The sequence below is a fragment of the Lissotriton helveticus genome, chromosome 4_1 (genome assembly GCF_964261635.1).
Source record: "Lissotriton helveticus chromosome 4_1, aLisHel1.1, whole genome shotgun sequence".
Taxonomy (NCBI): domain Eukaryota; kingdom Metazoa; phylum Chordata; class Amphibia; order Caudata; family Salamandridae; genus Lissotriton; species Lissotriton helveticus.
In genome coordinates, this window is record NC_136063.1 from 487,185,134 (window position 1) to 487,201,124 (window position 15,991).

General features: G+C 46.8%; 1 protein-coding gene across 1 annotated transcript in view; it reads left to right on the forward strand.

The window, feature by feature from the left end:
* The window catches only part of CNGB3 (cyclic nucleotide gated channel subunit beta 3), a 564,986-nt gene that overhangs the window by 440,072 nt on the left and 108,923 nt on the right, over positions 1-15,991 (forward strand). The window contains exon 15 of the mRNA XM_078686155.1: positions 6,215-6,404. Within this exon, the coding sequence (XP_078542281.1) occupies positions 6,215-6,404 (190 nt within the window). The remainder of the gene's footprint in view (positions 1-6,214; positions 6,405-15,991) is intronic.

The window sequence follows — 15,991 nt, forward strand, 5'->3', positions numbered from 1 at the left end:
CATAGAACAAAAAATGACTGGATATCACTAGGCTAGGTATGAGGGGTGTTTTCCTCTCTGCACGAGACCGTCCGTCTCCTCCAACAGAGAGTATCACCTCCCCAGCGCCGCTATGTGCGCCCTCCTCCTCTGCACGAGTACGCCGGAAATAGGCGACTCCTCCAACAGAGGAGAATACAGGCGTTTAAACATCTCTGCATGAGACCGGCCGGTCTCTTCCAACAGAGAGAAAAACAGCCTAAGCGCCTCTACGTGCACACTCCTCCTCTGCACGAATACGCAAACGTGCGTTTCTTCCAACAGAGGAGAATACCTTTCTGCCTTGTTACCTGATCACGACAGAGCAAGAAAACAGAAGCCGGTTCCGGAACCTCCGGACGAATGCTCTCTCCTCCGGGACTTTGGCTGAATCAAAGAACACTCCGCTGTGGACCCTCGGTACTGCAAAGCAATTATCGGCAGCGCTTCTAGCGTCCCTGCCTACTTATAGCCCCTGAGATTGTTTGTGCCTTCCTTATTGATTCCACCTGTGTTCCTAGCGCTGCTCGCGCTAAGCTCCATGGGTATTGTAGTCTTCCGTATTGCGCTATGCTAATTCCCACGCATCGCGCGTGAGTTGTCTTAATTTCACTCACTCGGTACAGCTAGCGGAAGCACCCTAGCTCATCCGAATGCATTGGTGACATTGGGAAAGGTTAGTCTCATTCTCTTTTGTTTGGGGTGTGGGGGGGTTGTGTAGAAAAGTGGCCATTTTTGACATGGCCACCCTCTGTTTTTGCCTGATATCTGATGCGATTTTGACAGACATGCACTGGCTTCCTGCTATCCAGGTCCCTAGTGACAGATTCCTTTCCTAAACCAGAACAATTGTTCCCCAGTTGACAAGACCTTTAGCCCCCATGTAAGTCCCTAGTAAATGTTACCCCTGGTACCTAGGGCATGGGTTCTAAAGAGGGTCCCTAAGGCCTGAAGCATGTATTTTGCCAACCTGATGGATCCCTCACCACACTCATACAGCCTGCCTTTTCTGACTGCTAGAAATGGTGCCAACAAAAGTGAAAACAACATAGCACACATCCTGATTTCCATGCCTGCAGATGCTGCATTCAATATATGTATGCTATCCTGTTTTCGGTTTAAACTTATAATAACTGATAAAACCCCACCAAAAGGGAAATAGCCCTCACCAATGTAAACATATAAACTCTGAAAAAACACTGGCAAAACCACAAACGAAATGTCATTGAAAGAAAAGAAATGAAGAGTGAAAATGTGAGGGTGAGGATAGGTTATTTTATTGTGTATCTTGCTTACCCTGACAAGAGTGGTAGTTCCTACCTGGCCTGAGTGCATACCTCAGCCAACAAGGTTTTGCTTGATGAAAGAATAGATGACCATACTATGCTTTGCACAGGTTCCTCGTTTCAAGTTTCAGAGGCTAGGGGGCAGCTCCTTTCTGGTGAAGGCTGCTGTTGCCTGGAATGCCCTTCCTCTTGCCCTGCATACTATCCATGACTCAGTGGCCTTTAAGAAGAAACTGAAAACACATCCATTTTCTTGAATCTCACTTTCCACACCCCGCTAGGCATCGAGCCGGGACACTCATGGATAGCTGTGCGTGTTACAAATTCATGTAACATAACTACTTCTGTTGGCAATAGAGTACAGAGTTCATAAAATGCACGTGGAAGGTCAGTCATCTCTGTGGAACTGGAATCTGAACATCAATTTACAATGTTTCTTTTATACCTTTGAAACCACAAATATGTCATAAAGGTCCCTATTAAATCATATGTTTGATCAAGTACAACATTATCTTTAAAAAGGTAATGCTTTCTGCAAAAAAAAAATCAAACTACACGTTTATGGAATGCGACGCATGTGCACGTTATTATTACATTTTCACATCACCGCTGCACTACCGGTGTTCTTGGCATTTCTCGTGCATTGAAGCCTAGCAATGCCCTACTCTCTGCATGTCTATTGCTCTGAAAGGCCTAACCTCCCACTTATCATATGCCTGTGTGCTGCTTTAGGTGCATATTTTCTCAGAGGCGTGTTCTAGCAATGCGCATCTGTGACTTTCCATTTCTGATGTGTCTAATTATATTTCTCTGTTCTACTAAGGTTCATGTCTACTTTCCTTCCCCCAGGTCCTGACTCCATTAGTGAATTTTAATCTGCTGGTACGGACAGCTTAGGCCTGTATTTTTCCTTTAAGACGTATATCTGTACACATCTTTCTGCTGATACTTGCATTGACATGAGAAGGTTTCCTTCATTTTCTACATTCATTATACCACATGAATCACATTTTTAGCACTAATGCTGATTTGTGCTGTCATAGACGAACACAGATAATGTGTGTGCACCATGACATAGGCCTGTCTCACGGATTGGTCTTGTTGGACCTTAAGGGGAACCCAAAGTGCTACCCTCAAAGTGGTGAGAGTTAAGCAGCACAAGAGCCTTGGTGGAGGCACACCATGGGGTGATCAGTTCCTTTTTTAACTGAATCACTAGAGTAGGGCCTACAGGCTCACTTACTCTACAGCTCAGCTCCTGTGTGCTTAGCTCACACTTGGCCTAAATCAGTATGTCATGTGTAGCAAATGATTGGTCTTTATGCGTTGGGGGTATATATTCCTGGGAAGAGTACTATGCAGAGATAAAGCAGTACTGTGCAGTTCGTGACAGCTGAGGGCTTGTGCTGGATGTATATGTGTCTATGAGTAGTACAGTAGACAAAGGATGTAGTGCTGTGTAATGTGTTAAGCTTAAATGCACATACATTTTGTATGTGTACCTGTGAGTGTACAATACTTGATGGGTGCAGTGTTTCGATGTTAAATTCACGGGCTGGATGTTTGTATGCCAATGAGTGGTACAATACTACTTGACAGGAACAGTGCATGCATGTTAAATGCATGTGCTGGATGTATATGTGCCTGAGTGGTACAGCACTTGAAGGATATATTGATGTGCAGCAGCCGCGGCCCGTGGAGGGTGTTTCGGTGGGGCGGAGAGGCTGAGCGCGGGAGGGGCAGGGTGGGGGGTACTAAAAACCGGAGTATGGATAATTGAAGGTAAGTAAACAATGTAATAAATAAAACGAATATCGTAGCGCACCCTGCATCACATTTTGCGATGCAGGGCGCGCTACTAAATTTGTTTTATTAATTAAATTGTTTACTTACCTTCAATTATCCATACTCCGGTTTTTCGCACCCCCCACCCTGCCTCTCTGCCCCACCGAAACATCCTCCACGGGCCGCGGCTGATGTGCAGTGCATGCATGCGGAGGGCCAGGGCTTGGTGTATGTGTACAGTGTATGTATACAGTGCAGGAAGGTTAGTGTTCTGTGCAGTATGTATATGCTGCCTGCACAGGGTTTATGTGTGCCAATGGATTGTACAATACATGGAGGGCCCTAGGTTCCATTTTGGGAGGCACATCCCTGCATGTTGGAAGATGAGGCGGTAGATAATCCCTCCAGACAGATTTGTGTATTTCTGTATTCCTGTAAGCTGGGTGGGACACACTGAAGGGTGGAAAGCCAGGCTTTCCCATACACATCATTGGGCACTCTTTGATTCAGTGAGAGGACACAAGCAAGGGGCGTGGGTTCTTCTCAAGCAGGAGAAGGAGCTGATAAGTGAATCATAAGGAGTAGGGATAGGGCCCTGAGCTAACCTTTTGATACATATATCACTGTGGCTGACTTCCAGGTGTGAACTATGGTCACTCCCATGGACTTTGTTGTGGTGCTATCAGCTTTGCAGTCACTCTTGCTGTGACAGACTGCTGTCAAGAGGAAGAGGGCAGAGGAGCGGAAACTTCAAAGGAGGCCAAAGCCCCCAACATAAATTTCGAGGACTCCTATCCTAAATCACATTTGGTATCTGAAATGGAGTATAAGAAGAGAAGCTTGAGGCCCCCAAAAAGGTAATCTGCCAAGCAGCCAGATGGCTGTGCGAGGAGGGGAAGCTCTGCAAAATGTCTGCCTGTGATCAGGAATGGGAGCCATGGTATGCTAGTCTCTCTGCTGGTGAGGGTACATCATTAAAGGAACCCATGACCACCTGACTTGGAGCCTGCCTGCCTGCTTGCCAAGACCAGTGTGCCCTGTGAGAAAGAAGTGAGCAATGGAGAGAGCAAGGCCTGATGTGAAATCCTGTTGAGTGAGTTACCATTGTGAGGATGAGTAAACAGCTGCTGCACTGATCGGGTTATTGCGTGTGCGCAAGACAAAGTTGACGACCAGTGTATATCAGGAGAGGGCCGCCGTAAAGTGAGCCATGGTGGCCACTGCGCAGATTGGGCTGTAACCTGCATGCAGCTAAGGACCAACCCCAAGTGCCAGGAGGGAATGCCCCACATGAACTTTGCTGCACGTTGTACCACTCGGGCTGAGCCTATGTGCGTGTGCGGCTGTGGATGGGCAACCCCAAAGGCCAAGAGGGGATGCCGTGCAGACACCTGTTGTTCGAAACGTGTTGGGGTCAGCGTACAGTAGGGATATGGTGACTCTGTATGCCACAGGGGTCCCTGGACCTAGCCAGAAGTGTTTACTGTCCCAGAGTATAATTGGAGTAAGGTCACTGTGGGAGCACCTCACCAAGGGATCAGCACCAGGAACTTCTCGTCACCTTATCCCTGTCAGTGGAGTATGACTGTGTGTGAAGGAGATCAGGAAACAGCAAGTGCAGCCTGTCTCAGCCACATGAAATAAAGTCACCAGACTCTGCCACTCCAATGGTCGCAGAGGGGGTACACTCAGACACTCCGGACCTTCCAAGCTTGCTGGAGCGGGCAAGACTGAATTCTGACCAGTCAACCCTGAGGGAACTTGCTGACTAGAATAATGTGTATGCTCTGGATTACTTTTGATTTTAGAGCAGAGTCCAAGTGGACTCTTGAGACTCACACTACTGCTGGGGCATACCCTGGATGTTCAAATAGTGAATGGGGAATACCCACTATAGCTAGAGTTAGGAGCAAGTGGGGCAGGGAACCACCAAGGAAACCCTCGAACACTGACCTCAGGGGACTGTGTAGGTATTTTTTAATGTCTTTTTTTTCTTTGTGTGAGTAAATGTAGACATAACATACTTCTCTTTTTTCATACAATTTAGTATTTGGCTGACAGAATAACTGCTGCTTTTGGTTGCATATCTCACATCCATCAAATTCTAAATAAGGTCCTTAGTGGCCAAGGAATGTTAACATAACACAACTTGCAAATTGTATGGACTTATGGTAGACGACTAAAGGTAATGTCCTTATTGACCAAGAACTATAATTTCCACCAGATGATAGCTCCATCAAGATTTAATGCTTCACCTTGATTAACACATAACAGTTATGCATCACCATCAGAGGTACAGAATTAGTACAAAGAGTACAAATATAGTTGGCAGAGATAAAATACATAAATGCCTGAGCAGCATTGAGCTGGGCCAGAAAAAAAGCCTAGCACCAAAATGAAAGTGCCCCCCATTAGTAAATTCAAAAGCTAAAAATTGGGGCAGCTTTGAACTTGTAACAGAGGGTGACATGCTATATCAGCGTTTTGCAAGGCACAAAAGACTGTAAGAATCTGAGTTTTTTTGCAGGCAATGTTTGTTTTATTACCATGGAAATCAACTGTACGAAAACAGGCCCACAAACAGCTAAAAAACCCTGACCTGCCAGACCAGCCCATCCGGCACTGCCTAATTGCCATATAGGCCAGTCCAATCCTGTGCCTGAATTAACATTTACGCAGTACAATCGATATTGAGGCCCCTGTAGAATAAAAAAGTACTGTATCAACACATGAGTGTTTAGTGAGCCCTTATAGCCAACACATCTTGGTGTGGAAGCTAGTTATGAATTTACACAATCCAAGAAAAGGCTGGGATTTCAATTTATTTTGAATAGTAAATTTCATAATTTTCTTCCAGTATTTTTTTCCTCAAATTGGGTTGCTCTCAGTGAATTAATCACAACTAAAAGTTACCCCAAATCCTACTGGCTGTAATTTCCCACTGATGGTAACCCTATGCTGCTGGGAAGTTTTTTTCTCCTTCGAAGGGGGTGGTATACATTCCCCAGTTGTAAATACCTACTTTAACTGGCAGTATCACTATTTCCCTAGTAAGGGCTTAACGTCTGCAAGTTTCTGGTGATTGAGAGAAAGGTATTAATATTGTTCTCCTTTCTTATTTACAGAAAACTACTGCAGGACAAGGGCAAGCCTGCAGGAGGACCATCAGTTACAACAAAAGGCTTTTCCCACTTTGCACACTTGATACCAACGCGACCAGAAACGCCCAAACTTTTCAGAACCATAATGGCTGCAGCTGCGGGAAGGCAAGGCTTCAAACTGCTACACAAACTGAAAAGAGAGGAGTCTGATAAAGTAATTTCATGGGACTTTCCTCTTTTTTTAAGGGGAGAGTACTTATTCAATGGTTGTTCCAAGGAACAGCTTTTTTAAAAGCTACATATATTTGCAATTGCTGAACACATATGTCTTCCAAAATATCACTTTGGTGTATACTGACTGGAGAGGTGTTCTATGGAAGCCCCTTCTGAGCAGAATGTCGATAATATGATATTAATTGTATAAATATTAACTCAAATAAACAATACTCATTCCTTGGTAGTGGAGTTAGAGAGAGAATATACCCTACCCTAAAAAGAGACTTGTCCCAATAGAATGACTCATGAATCTCTGTTAAGCAGATGGATCTGCCCCCCATCCCCCAACACCACCTTGTTCGGATTTACATTTTCATTAAATGTGCGATGGGACAGGACCTTATTAAACTATGAGTAAAATATTAAATTGCCTCAACCACTTCCCAAGCATTCAACAAATGACTGCTGGGGCTGTATTACACAAAGTGCCACAGAGGCGTAACGGGCATTTGCGCACCCCTGGGTCATTTTGGTATTACAGAAGGGGCCGCAAATGCTTATGCAGCTCCTTCTGTAAGACTAATAGCATGGAGCACATAAAGCGCCAGAACTATCTTCAGGGGCGTTCCCTCAATTGCATTGGGGCGTACCCAATGCAAATGAGGGAATCCCTGTGCCTCTGCACCTGCACCTTATTACAGATGAGGTCGCAAAGGCAAAGAAGCTCTCAGCAGGCGCACTGACACTGCGCCACCTGAAAGGTGGTGCACTATCAGTACGCTCCCTGAGAGGTGACCTCTGGAGGGGGTCCTATGCAGTGGTGGCTCCTCCGCTAAGGCGGAGGAGAATATCCCCTACTGCTTTTCAGCAGTGTTAGAAAGGAAAATTAAAATGATAATAACTCAACATTGTTATCATTTTCTTTATTCCTGCTGCGGCAGCTTTGAGGACGGGGCTGCTCACAGAGCAGGGGGAGCCAGGGCCAGCCAAACAGTCATGCACACTTTGCATGTTCTCTATCCAGGCTGCATTACAGCCTAGGTGCAGAACATGCTGCGGCTCCCAGTCCCCATCTGAGCACCAAACCACGGCACTCAGGCCAATCACAACACTGCATCGCAGCGTCGTGATTGGCTTAGGGGAGTCTGGGTGCTTCTTGTTTATGGCTCAATGGCAGACATGGCAGAGGAGAGATGCAGCAATAAGGTACAGTTTTTATCACACCCCCTCCCCACCCTGCCACGCTTGATTGGTGTCAGCTGTCACTGGTCCTACGGACCACCCAAACATCTTCTTGCTGCGGAGCTCTAATCCCCCTTCAAAGTGCAGGCCATTCTATTTGTACTAATTGGTTATAACGGTTACCTGAATATCCCAATTGGATTCCCACATTTTGAAGCCAAGTTCCAAAGGCATGTAAAAGTTTTCAAAAGATTACTACTGGAGTACTACTTTACCTATTCCAAAATGCCTTTGTATACACGCCCTTATGATGTTTTCTGTAAAAGTTCTACATTTTAGCAATTAAAAGTGTGGCATTAAAAAGAATCTTTTTGGGGCAGGGGGTTTTGTTTATTACAAACGTTAAAATTGTCCACTTGAAAAAAAACAAGAGAAAAAAAAGAATTCTTTTTTTCATGAACACACACAACTCTCTCTTGGGGTGCCCCCGCAGTCTGTGTTATATTCATATATTTTGCGTCAAGTACAATACAAAGGTTTTTCTCTGAGCAATGTATTGCCATTCTCACCATTTCTGGATTCACCTAACTTTCTACTTCCTCATGCACATCCAGTGAAATGTTTGCAGGTCCCCGGCAGCTACTCACACTTTATTGTTTCTAGCCTTCTCTTCCGCCATGGCTGATGTGATCCTTGGTTCTTAAATAGTGAGACGTGGCAGTTCTCCCAAAGAAATCATTTCCAGCTTTTGTCCGGTAGTGCTCTTGCTTGCAGATGTTTCAAATCACTTTGCAAACATTTAGGGCCCGATGTAGGTGGCCATTACCGGTCGGTAACGGCCGAATTCGGCCGATACCGACCGGTAAAAGGGTCATTGAGATGTAGGGGGCTATATTTTACAGAGTCGGTAAATTTACTGATTCGGTAAATTTACAGATTCTGTAAAATACCGAATTGGTAATTTTTCTGATTCGGAAAATTCCTGATGTAGGTAGCACTGTTTCCAGTGCTACAGGCCTTTTAGATTCGGTATTTTACCACCCAATCCAATTGGGTGGTGAAATACCGAATCCAGGTGTGCATGCACATCTGTGCATGCACACCTGTGCCATGTGACACACAGACATGCCCTTAGGGCATGTCTGTGTGCCACATGGCACACATGCCTGTAATTGGGGTGCCTGAGGGTGTCAAAGTGACACCCCCTGCACCCTTGCAAAATTCGGTATTTACCGATTCGGTAAATACCGATTCGGTACTGCCCACTGATTCCTATGGGCTTCAATGCCCATAGGAATCAATTGGCATTACCGATTCGGTATTTACCGAATCGGTAAATACCGATTCCTTCCGAATCGGTAAATATTTACCTACATCTGCCCTCCTCTTTTTTACCACTCCTTAAATACCGATTCGGTATGAATCGGTATTTAGGAAGTGGTAAAAAAGATTTACCTACATCGGGCCCCTAGTTTTTAAAGTGGATGGATTAGTGAAGTACTACCAAACCCTGTGTACTGTCCCTCACCGATTGATTCCTCAATGGCATCACTAATTGTTGTAGCATTTGCTGATGGAACTGCAGGCTGTGATGGTGAGACCTCGGATGAACCTCCAGATGATCCTAGCTTGAAGCAACCTCTTCTTCCCTTCTAATATAAGCCATTATCCAGCAAATGTGGTGTGAGAGGCTTCCATCACTCCTCCAGAAAGCAGAATTCTTCTACTGCTCTAAAACTGGGCCTTTGTCTTTTCACCAGCAGGCCCTTTTTGATGTAGTGGAAGAATATTTGAACCTGCAGCCCATCAAATTCTCCAAATACTCTTTATGTTGCCAGAAAGTCTGTGGGTTCTTCTAGAAGTTTATGGAGTTCACTGAAGTCCTGCCCTTGGATTCAAACATCTAATTCCTGAATCTCAAAATAGAGAGGGGAAAAAATTGATTTAACATTTTAAATGGCCCTTGTATGTTTCTATAGTTTGCAGACCTAATGTCAAGTCTTCACACTCAACACATCCAAAATAACATGCCTAGGGATCATAACATAAGTTCACACATTTTACAGTTGCGAACTGCATACAAAGTCTGCAGATTGCAGCAGAGGATCTTAAATGAGTCAATGAATTTTATAGTTTGCCTATCTAGTGACAAGTCTGCGAACTATGGCAGGACACCTAGCATGGGTCCACAAGTTTCATAGTTTACTCATGGAACATCAACGGGCTGAGCAGTAATGTACCCGATGCTGAATTCCTTGCATACTTAAAAACGTTTGACATTGTCCTTTTGCAGGAAACATGGACAGTGGATCTAGATCAACTACATGGGTACATCTGCTTCCATACTCTAGCACTGAGATATTCCAAATACGGTCACTTATCGGGGGGCCTAGCCACATACATTGCTATAACAAAATTTGATATTGTACAAGAAATGTAATCTCCACTGTCATCAGTAAATTCAGTCAAGATCCACTTAAACCTTAGTGGCTCCAAAGACAAGGTACTAGTGGTCAATACATATATAAATCCGAGATGGAAAAAACAAGAGTCAAAACAATTAATCAACCATCGGCTCACTATCTTTAGCTCTCAGAGTACGACCAACCTCCTCCTCTCCAGAGAATTAACCAGCAAATTTTAGGCACATCCCAAACGATAACTTACTGGCCCAGTCTTTCTACTGGAACATACTAACCCAAAATAAAGGCAATTATGGCAGACCAACCAAGGTAGGGAAAGAGCTGCTAGAAGATCTGGAGCACATCAATCTAAGGGTTTTCAATGGTAGATTCAGTGATGACTCCCCTCCGGCTGTTTCATTCTATTCGGGAACTGCAAACTCCATTATATATTCCACTTTAGTCTCCCTATCACTCTTCCAATACATATCAGGATTTTGCTTGGGAGACAAAGGGGACAGTGATCACTGGCCTCAGGAAGTCTTAATCCTAGCATTCCTGCACAAACAAACTAATAATCCGGTGGGCAGGCACGCATGCCATACAATAAATCTAAAAAGAATCAAGTCCTCTCTTGAAAATTCCGGGGAGGTCCTCCTGGCTGCAAAAATACTGCTACGTGATCATACTAATTTTAGAGCCATCCCGTTCAGTTCATGGGAAACCTTCACAGTTACACTCGCAAGTTCCTTTGCGACCATAGCCAGACATACCCCTTCAAGTGATCCAACAGTTGAGGGGAGGGCCACAAGAGCACAGCGAACCAAACTTAAATCGCTCCAAAAACCAGTAAACAAACTTCTTAGAGAGCTGAGGCTTTACCCTGGGGATGGAGGCCTAAATCAGCAACTCCATCAAAGGAAGTTTGATGGAAAAACTCAAGCGGGAAATCAAAAGGTCCAACGAAAATGCATTTTGGGCAACACTCTATAATGACTCCTAAGCAACCAAAGAGCACGCGCTTCTGGGCCACTGTCAACAAAAATGTTACAACCGGCACAGGGAGGCGTAATATTGTATATTACAGAGAACTCGTTGACATATTTTCTAGAATTACATTTTAATCAGCAAGCAATTCTGGATAACTAATGGATGCACCGACAAAAATCTGAAAGAAACCTAGAGGAAGAGGCAAAGTGAAATGAAGTGACAACAATTAAAAATTAAATCTCAAATGGAAGGAGAGAAGGGGCTCGAGGCCTAAAGGGATAAAAAAAAAAAGTAATATAAAACATTTTCCTAGTCGAAGACAAAGCCTTTTCCCATAGGAGACATGCCTGGATGACTGAGCGGTTACATGTCACTTGGGCCAAAGTCGTATTTCAACCTGGGGTACTCCAGGAAGACCAAAGTACAATTTTTAAAATACAGGCTTGGAGTTCTGCCAGCAATCCACACCTTCGACCCTGCCAGAGGGAAAAATGTATAAAAAAATGCAGATTATGTGGGAATGGCACTGAAGACATGGAACACGTAATCTGCTCCTGTATCGAACTCAAGGAGAACAGACAGGATTACTTAAAGCCCACTTTAACAAATGCTCCAAAAACCAGTAAACAAACTTCTTAGAGCGCTGAGGCTTTACCCTGGGGATGCAGGCCTGAATCAGCAACTCCATCAAAGGAAAGTGCAAACTAAAAAACTCAAGCGGGAAATCAAAAGGTCCAACGAAAATGCATTTTGGGCAACACTCTATAATGACTCCTAAGGGGAGACCATTTCAACTTTTCGGCAGACAGCAGGCTCACCTGGCATTTACAGGCTATTCACCGGCGCCCATTCTACAGAGCTTACAGAGCCTACACCTCGCCGCACCCGCTCCGCGGGTGCTGCTTCGCGTGCAAGGACTCAGGACACCGCGGGTGAGAGGCGCTAGCGGGGCTGCGAGCGTGCAGGGACTCCAGGAACCAGGAGTCCCTGCGAGACCGTCCTCCAGCTTCCGGTCCGCTCTCCCTGCTGGCCCTCCCCCGCCATCGAGGAGTGAAAAGCTACCCTCTTTGCCTGTTCCGTGGGAGACCATTTCAACTTTTCGGCAGACAGCAGGCTCACCTGGCATTTACAGGCTATTCACCGGCGCCCATTCTACAGAGCCTACACCTCGCCGCACCCGCTCCGCGGGTGCCGCTTCGCGTGCAAGGACTCAGGACACCGCGGGTGAGAGGCGCTAGCGGGGCTGCGAGCGTGCAGGGACTCCAGGAACCAGGAGTCCCTGCGAGACCGTCCTCCAGCTTCCGGTCCGCTCTCCCTGCTGGCCCTCCCCCCGCCATCGAGGAGTGAAAAGCTACCCTCTTTGCCTGTTCCGTGGGAGACCATTTCAACTTTTCGGCAGACAGCAGGCTCACCTGGCATTTACAGGCTATTCACCGGCGCCCATTCTACAGAGCCTACACCTCGCCGCACCCGCTCCGCGGGTGCCGCTTCGCGTGCAAGGACTCAGGACACCGCGGGTGAGAGGCGCTAGCGGGGCTGCGAGCGTGCAGGGACTCCAGGAACCAGGAGTCCCTGCGAGACCGTCCTCCAGCTTCCGGTCCGCTCTCCCTGCTGGCCCTCCCCCCGCCATCGAGGAGTGAAAAGCTACCCTCTTTGCCTGTTCCGTGGGAGACCATTTCAACTTTTCGGCAGACAGCAGGCTCACCTGGCATTTACAGGCTATTCACCGGCGCCCATTCTACAGAGCCTACACCTCGCCGCACCCGCTCCGCGGGTGCCGCTTCGCGTGCAAGGACTCAGGACACCGCGGGTGAGAGGCGCTAGCGGGGCTGCGAGCGTGCAGGGACTCCAGGAACCAGGAGTCCCTGCGAGACCGTCCTCCAGCTTCCGGTCCGCTCTCCCTGCTGGCCCTCCCCCCGCCATCGAGGAGTGAAAAGCTACCCTCTTTGCCTGTTCCGTGGGAGACCATTTCAACTTTTCGGCAGACAGCAGGCTCACCTGGCATTTACAGGCTATTCACCGGCGCCCATTCTACAGAGCCTACACCTCGCCGCACCCGCTCCGCGGGTGCCGCTTCGCGTGCAAGGACTCAGGACACCGCGGGTGAGAGGCGCTAGCGGGGCTGCGAGCGTGCAGGGACTCCAGGAACCAGGAGTCCCTGCGAGACCGTCCTCCAGCTTCCGGTCCGCTCTCCCTGCTGGCCCTCCCCCCGCCATCGAGGAGTGAAAAGCTACCCTCTTTGCCTGTTCCGTGGGAGACCATTTCAACTTTTCGGCAGACAGCAGGCTCACCTGGCATTTACAGGCTATTCACCGGCGCCCATTCTACAGAGCCTACACCTCGCCGCACCCGCTCCGCGGGTGCCGCTTCGCGTGCAAGGACTCAGGACACCGCGGGTGAGAGGCGCTAGCGGGGCTGCGAGCGTGCAGGGACTCCAGGAACCAGGAGTCCCTGCGAGACCGTCCTTCAGCTTCCGGTCCGCTCTCCCTGCTGGCCCTCCCCCCGCCATCTACGCCCCTATAACTTTCCTTGTCCCTCCCGCGGGACGCAGCTTGGGGCGAAGACTGGGCAAAGACTGGGCCGTTTGAGGCCGTTCGAGGTCTAGGAGGACTGGGCTGGGCCACGCCCCTTGGTTGGTGCATTATACAGTTTTATTGGTGTAATATTTTATTAATTATTTATTGGTATTTCTTAATCTGTATAATGTGCTCACGGGGTAGTCGGAGTAAAACCCTTATGGCCGCGAGTAATTCTAATCGGACACTGGATGATTTCCTAGTCAAAACCAATTTGGCCATTGATGAGGAAATCAGCAAAATGCAGCACAGGGTCTCATTGGATCTTGAAGCTGCACGAAGGTTATCCGAGCATTTAGCTACTACTAGAAAGTCTTCTATGGGGAATATTGCTTCTGCCCGCACCCCCGAGCATACAGTAGGTCCGCGGCCATTATTGACAACGGCTGTCATCCATCCAGCTCCTTCTACTACCCCTTCAATATCCCCTTTGATCCATTCACCCACTCCATTGGAACCAATTAAGGATCCTGTCCTACTAACTTGCATGTCAGGCACCTTGTATCCCCCTAAAATTAATTCATTTATGAATATAGGCAGGGCCAGGAAAACGGCAATTTATAAAAAGAAATGCATTGCCAGGGCCATTCATGCGCGGAAAAAAGCGAAAATTGCTAGATCACAGTTTTTCAATAGCAGAAGGGCACTAGGATCTCTTGGGACAAAGGATGACAGTATGAAAATTAATCCTGGCACTCTGGGTGGGGCAGCCGCTCCGGATTTAAACATCTCCGCGGATGATAGCATCCTGGTTGCCTCCCCAGGGACGAATAGAACGAATGATCCGATGGTTCAAGTGGGTGGATCACTAAATGATAGAGGGGGAGATGAAGATTTCCTCAATATAGTTTGGGGCACATTAAAACAGCTACTTACCCCCTTGGAATTAAGGCTTTCTCGTATAGAGAATAATCTGTTAGAAATGGATAGGACCATAGTTACCTTGGCCAGCCTGAGCCTAAAGGAAATGGAAGCTAAACGTACCAGTGAGACTGATTTATCCCCCCAGATAAAAGAACCAGTATCCTTACCACTACCCTTACAAATACCTCAAAATATTCCTATGCCCTTACCAATAGCAAAACCCATACCGAAGCCACGCACCACTGTTGCAAACCAGACTGTATCAACCCCTAGTTCTGTTGCACCAAAATTATGTCCCTTGCCTAATCCAGCCCATAGGCAGAATTCTAACTTACGAGCCGCCCCACAACACGGCAAAAGGCAAAACTATCTGAATAATTTTCAGCGGCCGTCCAGTCGCTCCAATTTTCGTGGTGGTTTTATTGATCTTCCACCAGAAGCCGGGCCTTATGTCACTATACTAGCTGGAGTTCCTGAGTTGGACCAGAATTCCCAGGAGAACCACCATTCCCTGAAAAATAAAGTCATTCATTGGCTTAATTCCAACACACAGCTCCCTGTCCATCAAAGAAGCAGTATATTAATGGTCCGAAGAGTGCCATGGATAGGCTCCACACCCAAGTCCTTGGCAGGTGACTGTATTATTGTTTCTTTTGCTGACCCTTACACAGCACAGAACATATGTTCGCGGCCATCGTATGAAGTTAACCCTACAATAGTTATGAGACCCCTTACCTTCTTTTACCCTCCAAGAAATCACCATGCGAAGGAAGGTTCATGGACTATTGTCCAGAACACCGGACGGACAACAAATAGGTCCGATGGATACAGCCAGCAAAATTGGTGGCAAGGGGCACCCACCACCAACATGTTTGGTTCCCTGCAGGAGGTGGCAGGATGGTTTCCAAATAATATTCCTTTAAGAAATCGTTTTGATCCACTTGTGGGCATGGATGAGCAAGATTGACCACCACAATATTCTCCTGGTAATGCCCTCATAATAGGAGAGCCCAGCCAGAGGGAGAAGGGAGAAAGTCGTAAAGATAACCCATGGGAGAATGTTCCCATCGGTGACGATCGTGCTTCCAACCCCCAAGCCCCTGAGGCTGGTATCAACATAGAAAGTGCATCAAGTGCAACTATCCAATGGCAAGTTCCGGAAGTACCACTTAAGCCAGCCACAAAGATCCAAAGTGAACAAAGGATGTGCCTAATTTCATGGAATATTGCTGGGCTTGCTCCAAGACTGGAGGATGAGGCATGGTTAGATTTTGTGGGTGTCTGTGACATTTTGTGCCTCCAGGAAACATGGAGCCGTTGCGCACAGGATATTGAGGGCTTTCGAGCCCTTAATACCCTAGCAGTACCTTCACAAGCTGGTAGGGCAAAAGGTGGTCTAATGACAGCAACCTCATTAAAACTGTGTAAACTTGTAATTTCCAAGATAGTTGACACCCCATGGTTTCAAGTGCTGATGTTGGTCAATTTGTTTCCTGAACCGTTGTTATTGATTAATTGGTACTATAACATCTTTGATAATAACGAGACAACTGTAATGTTGAAGCTGGAGG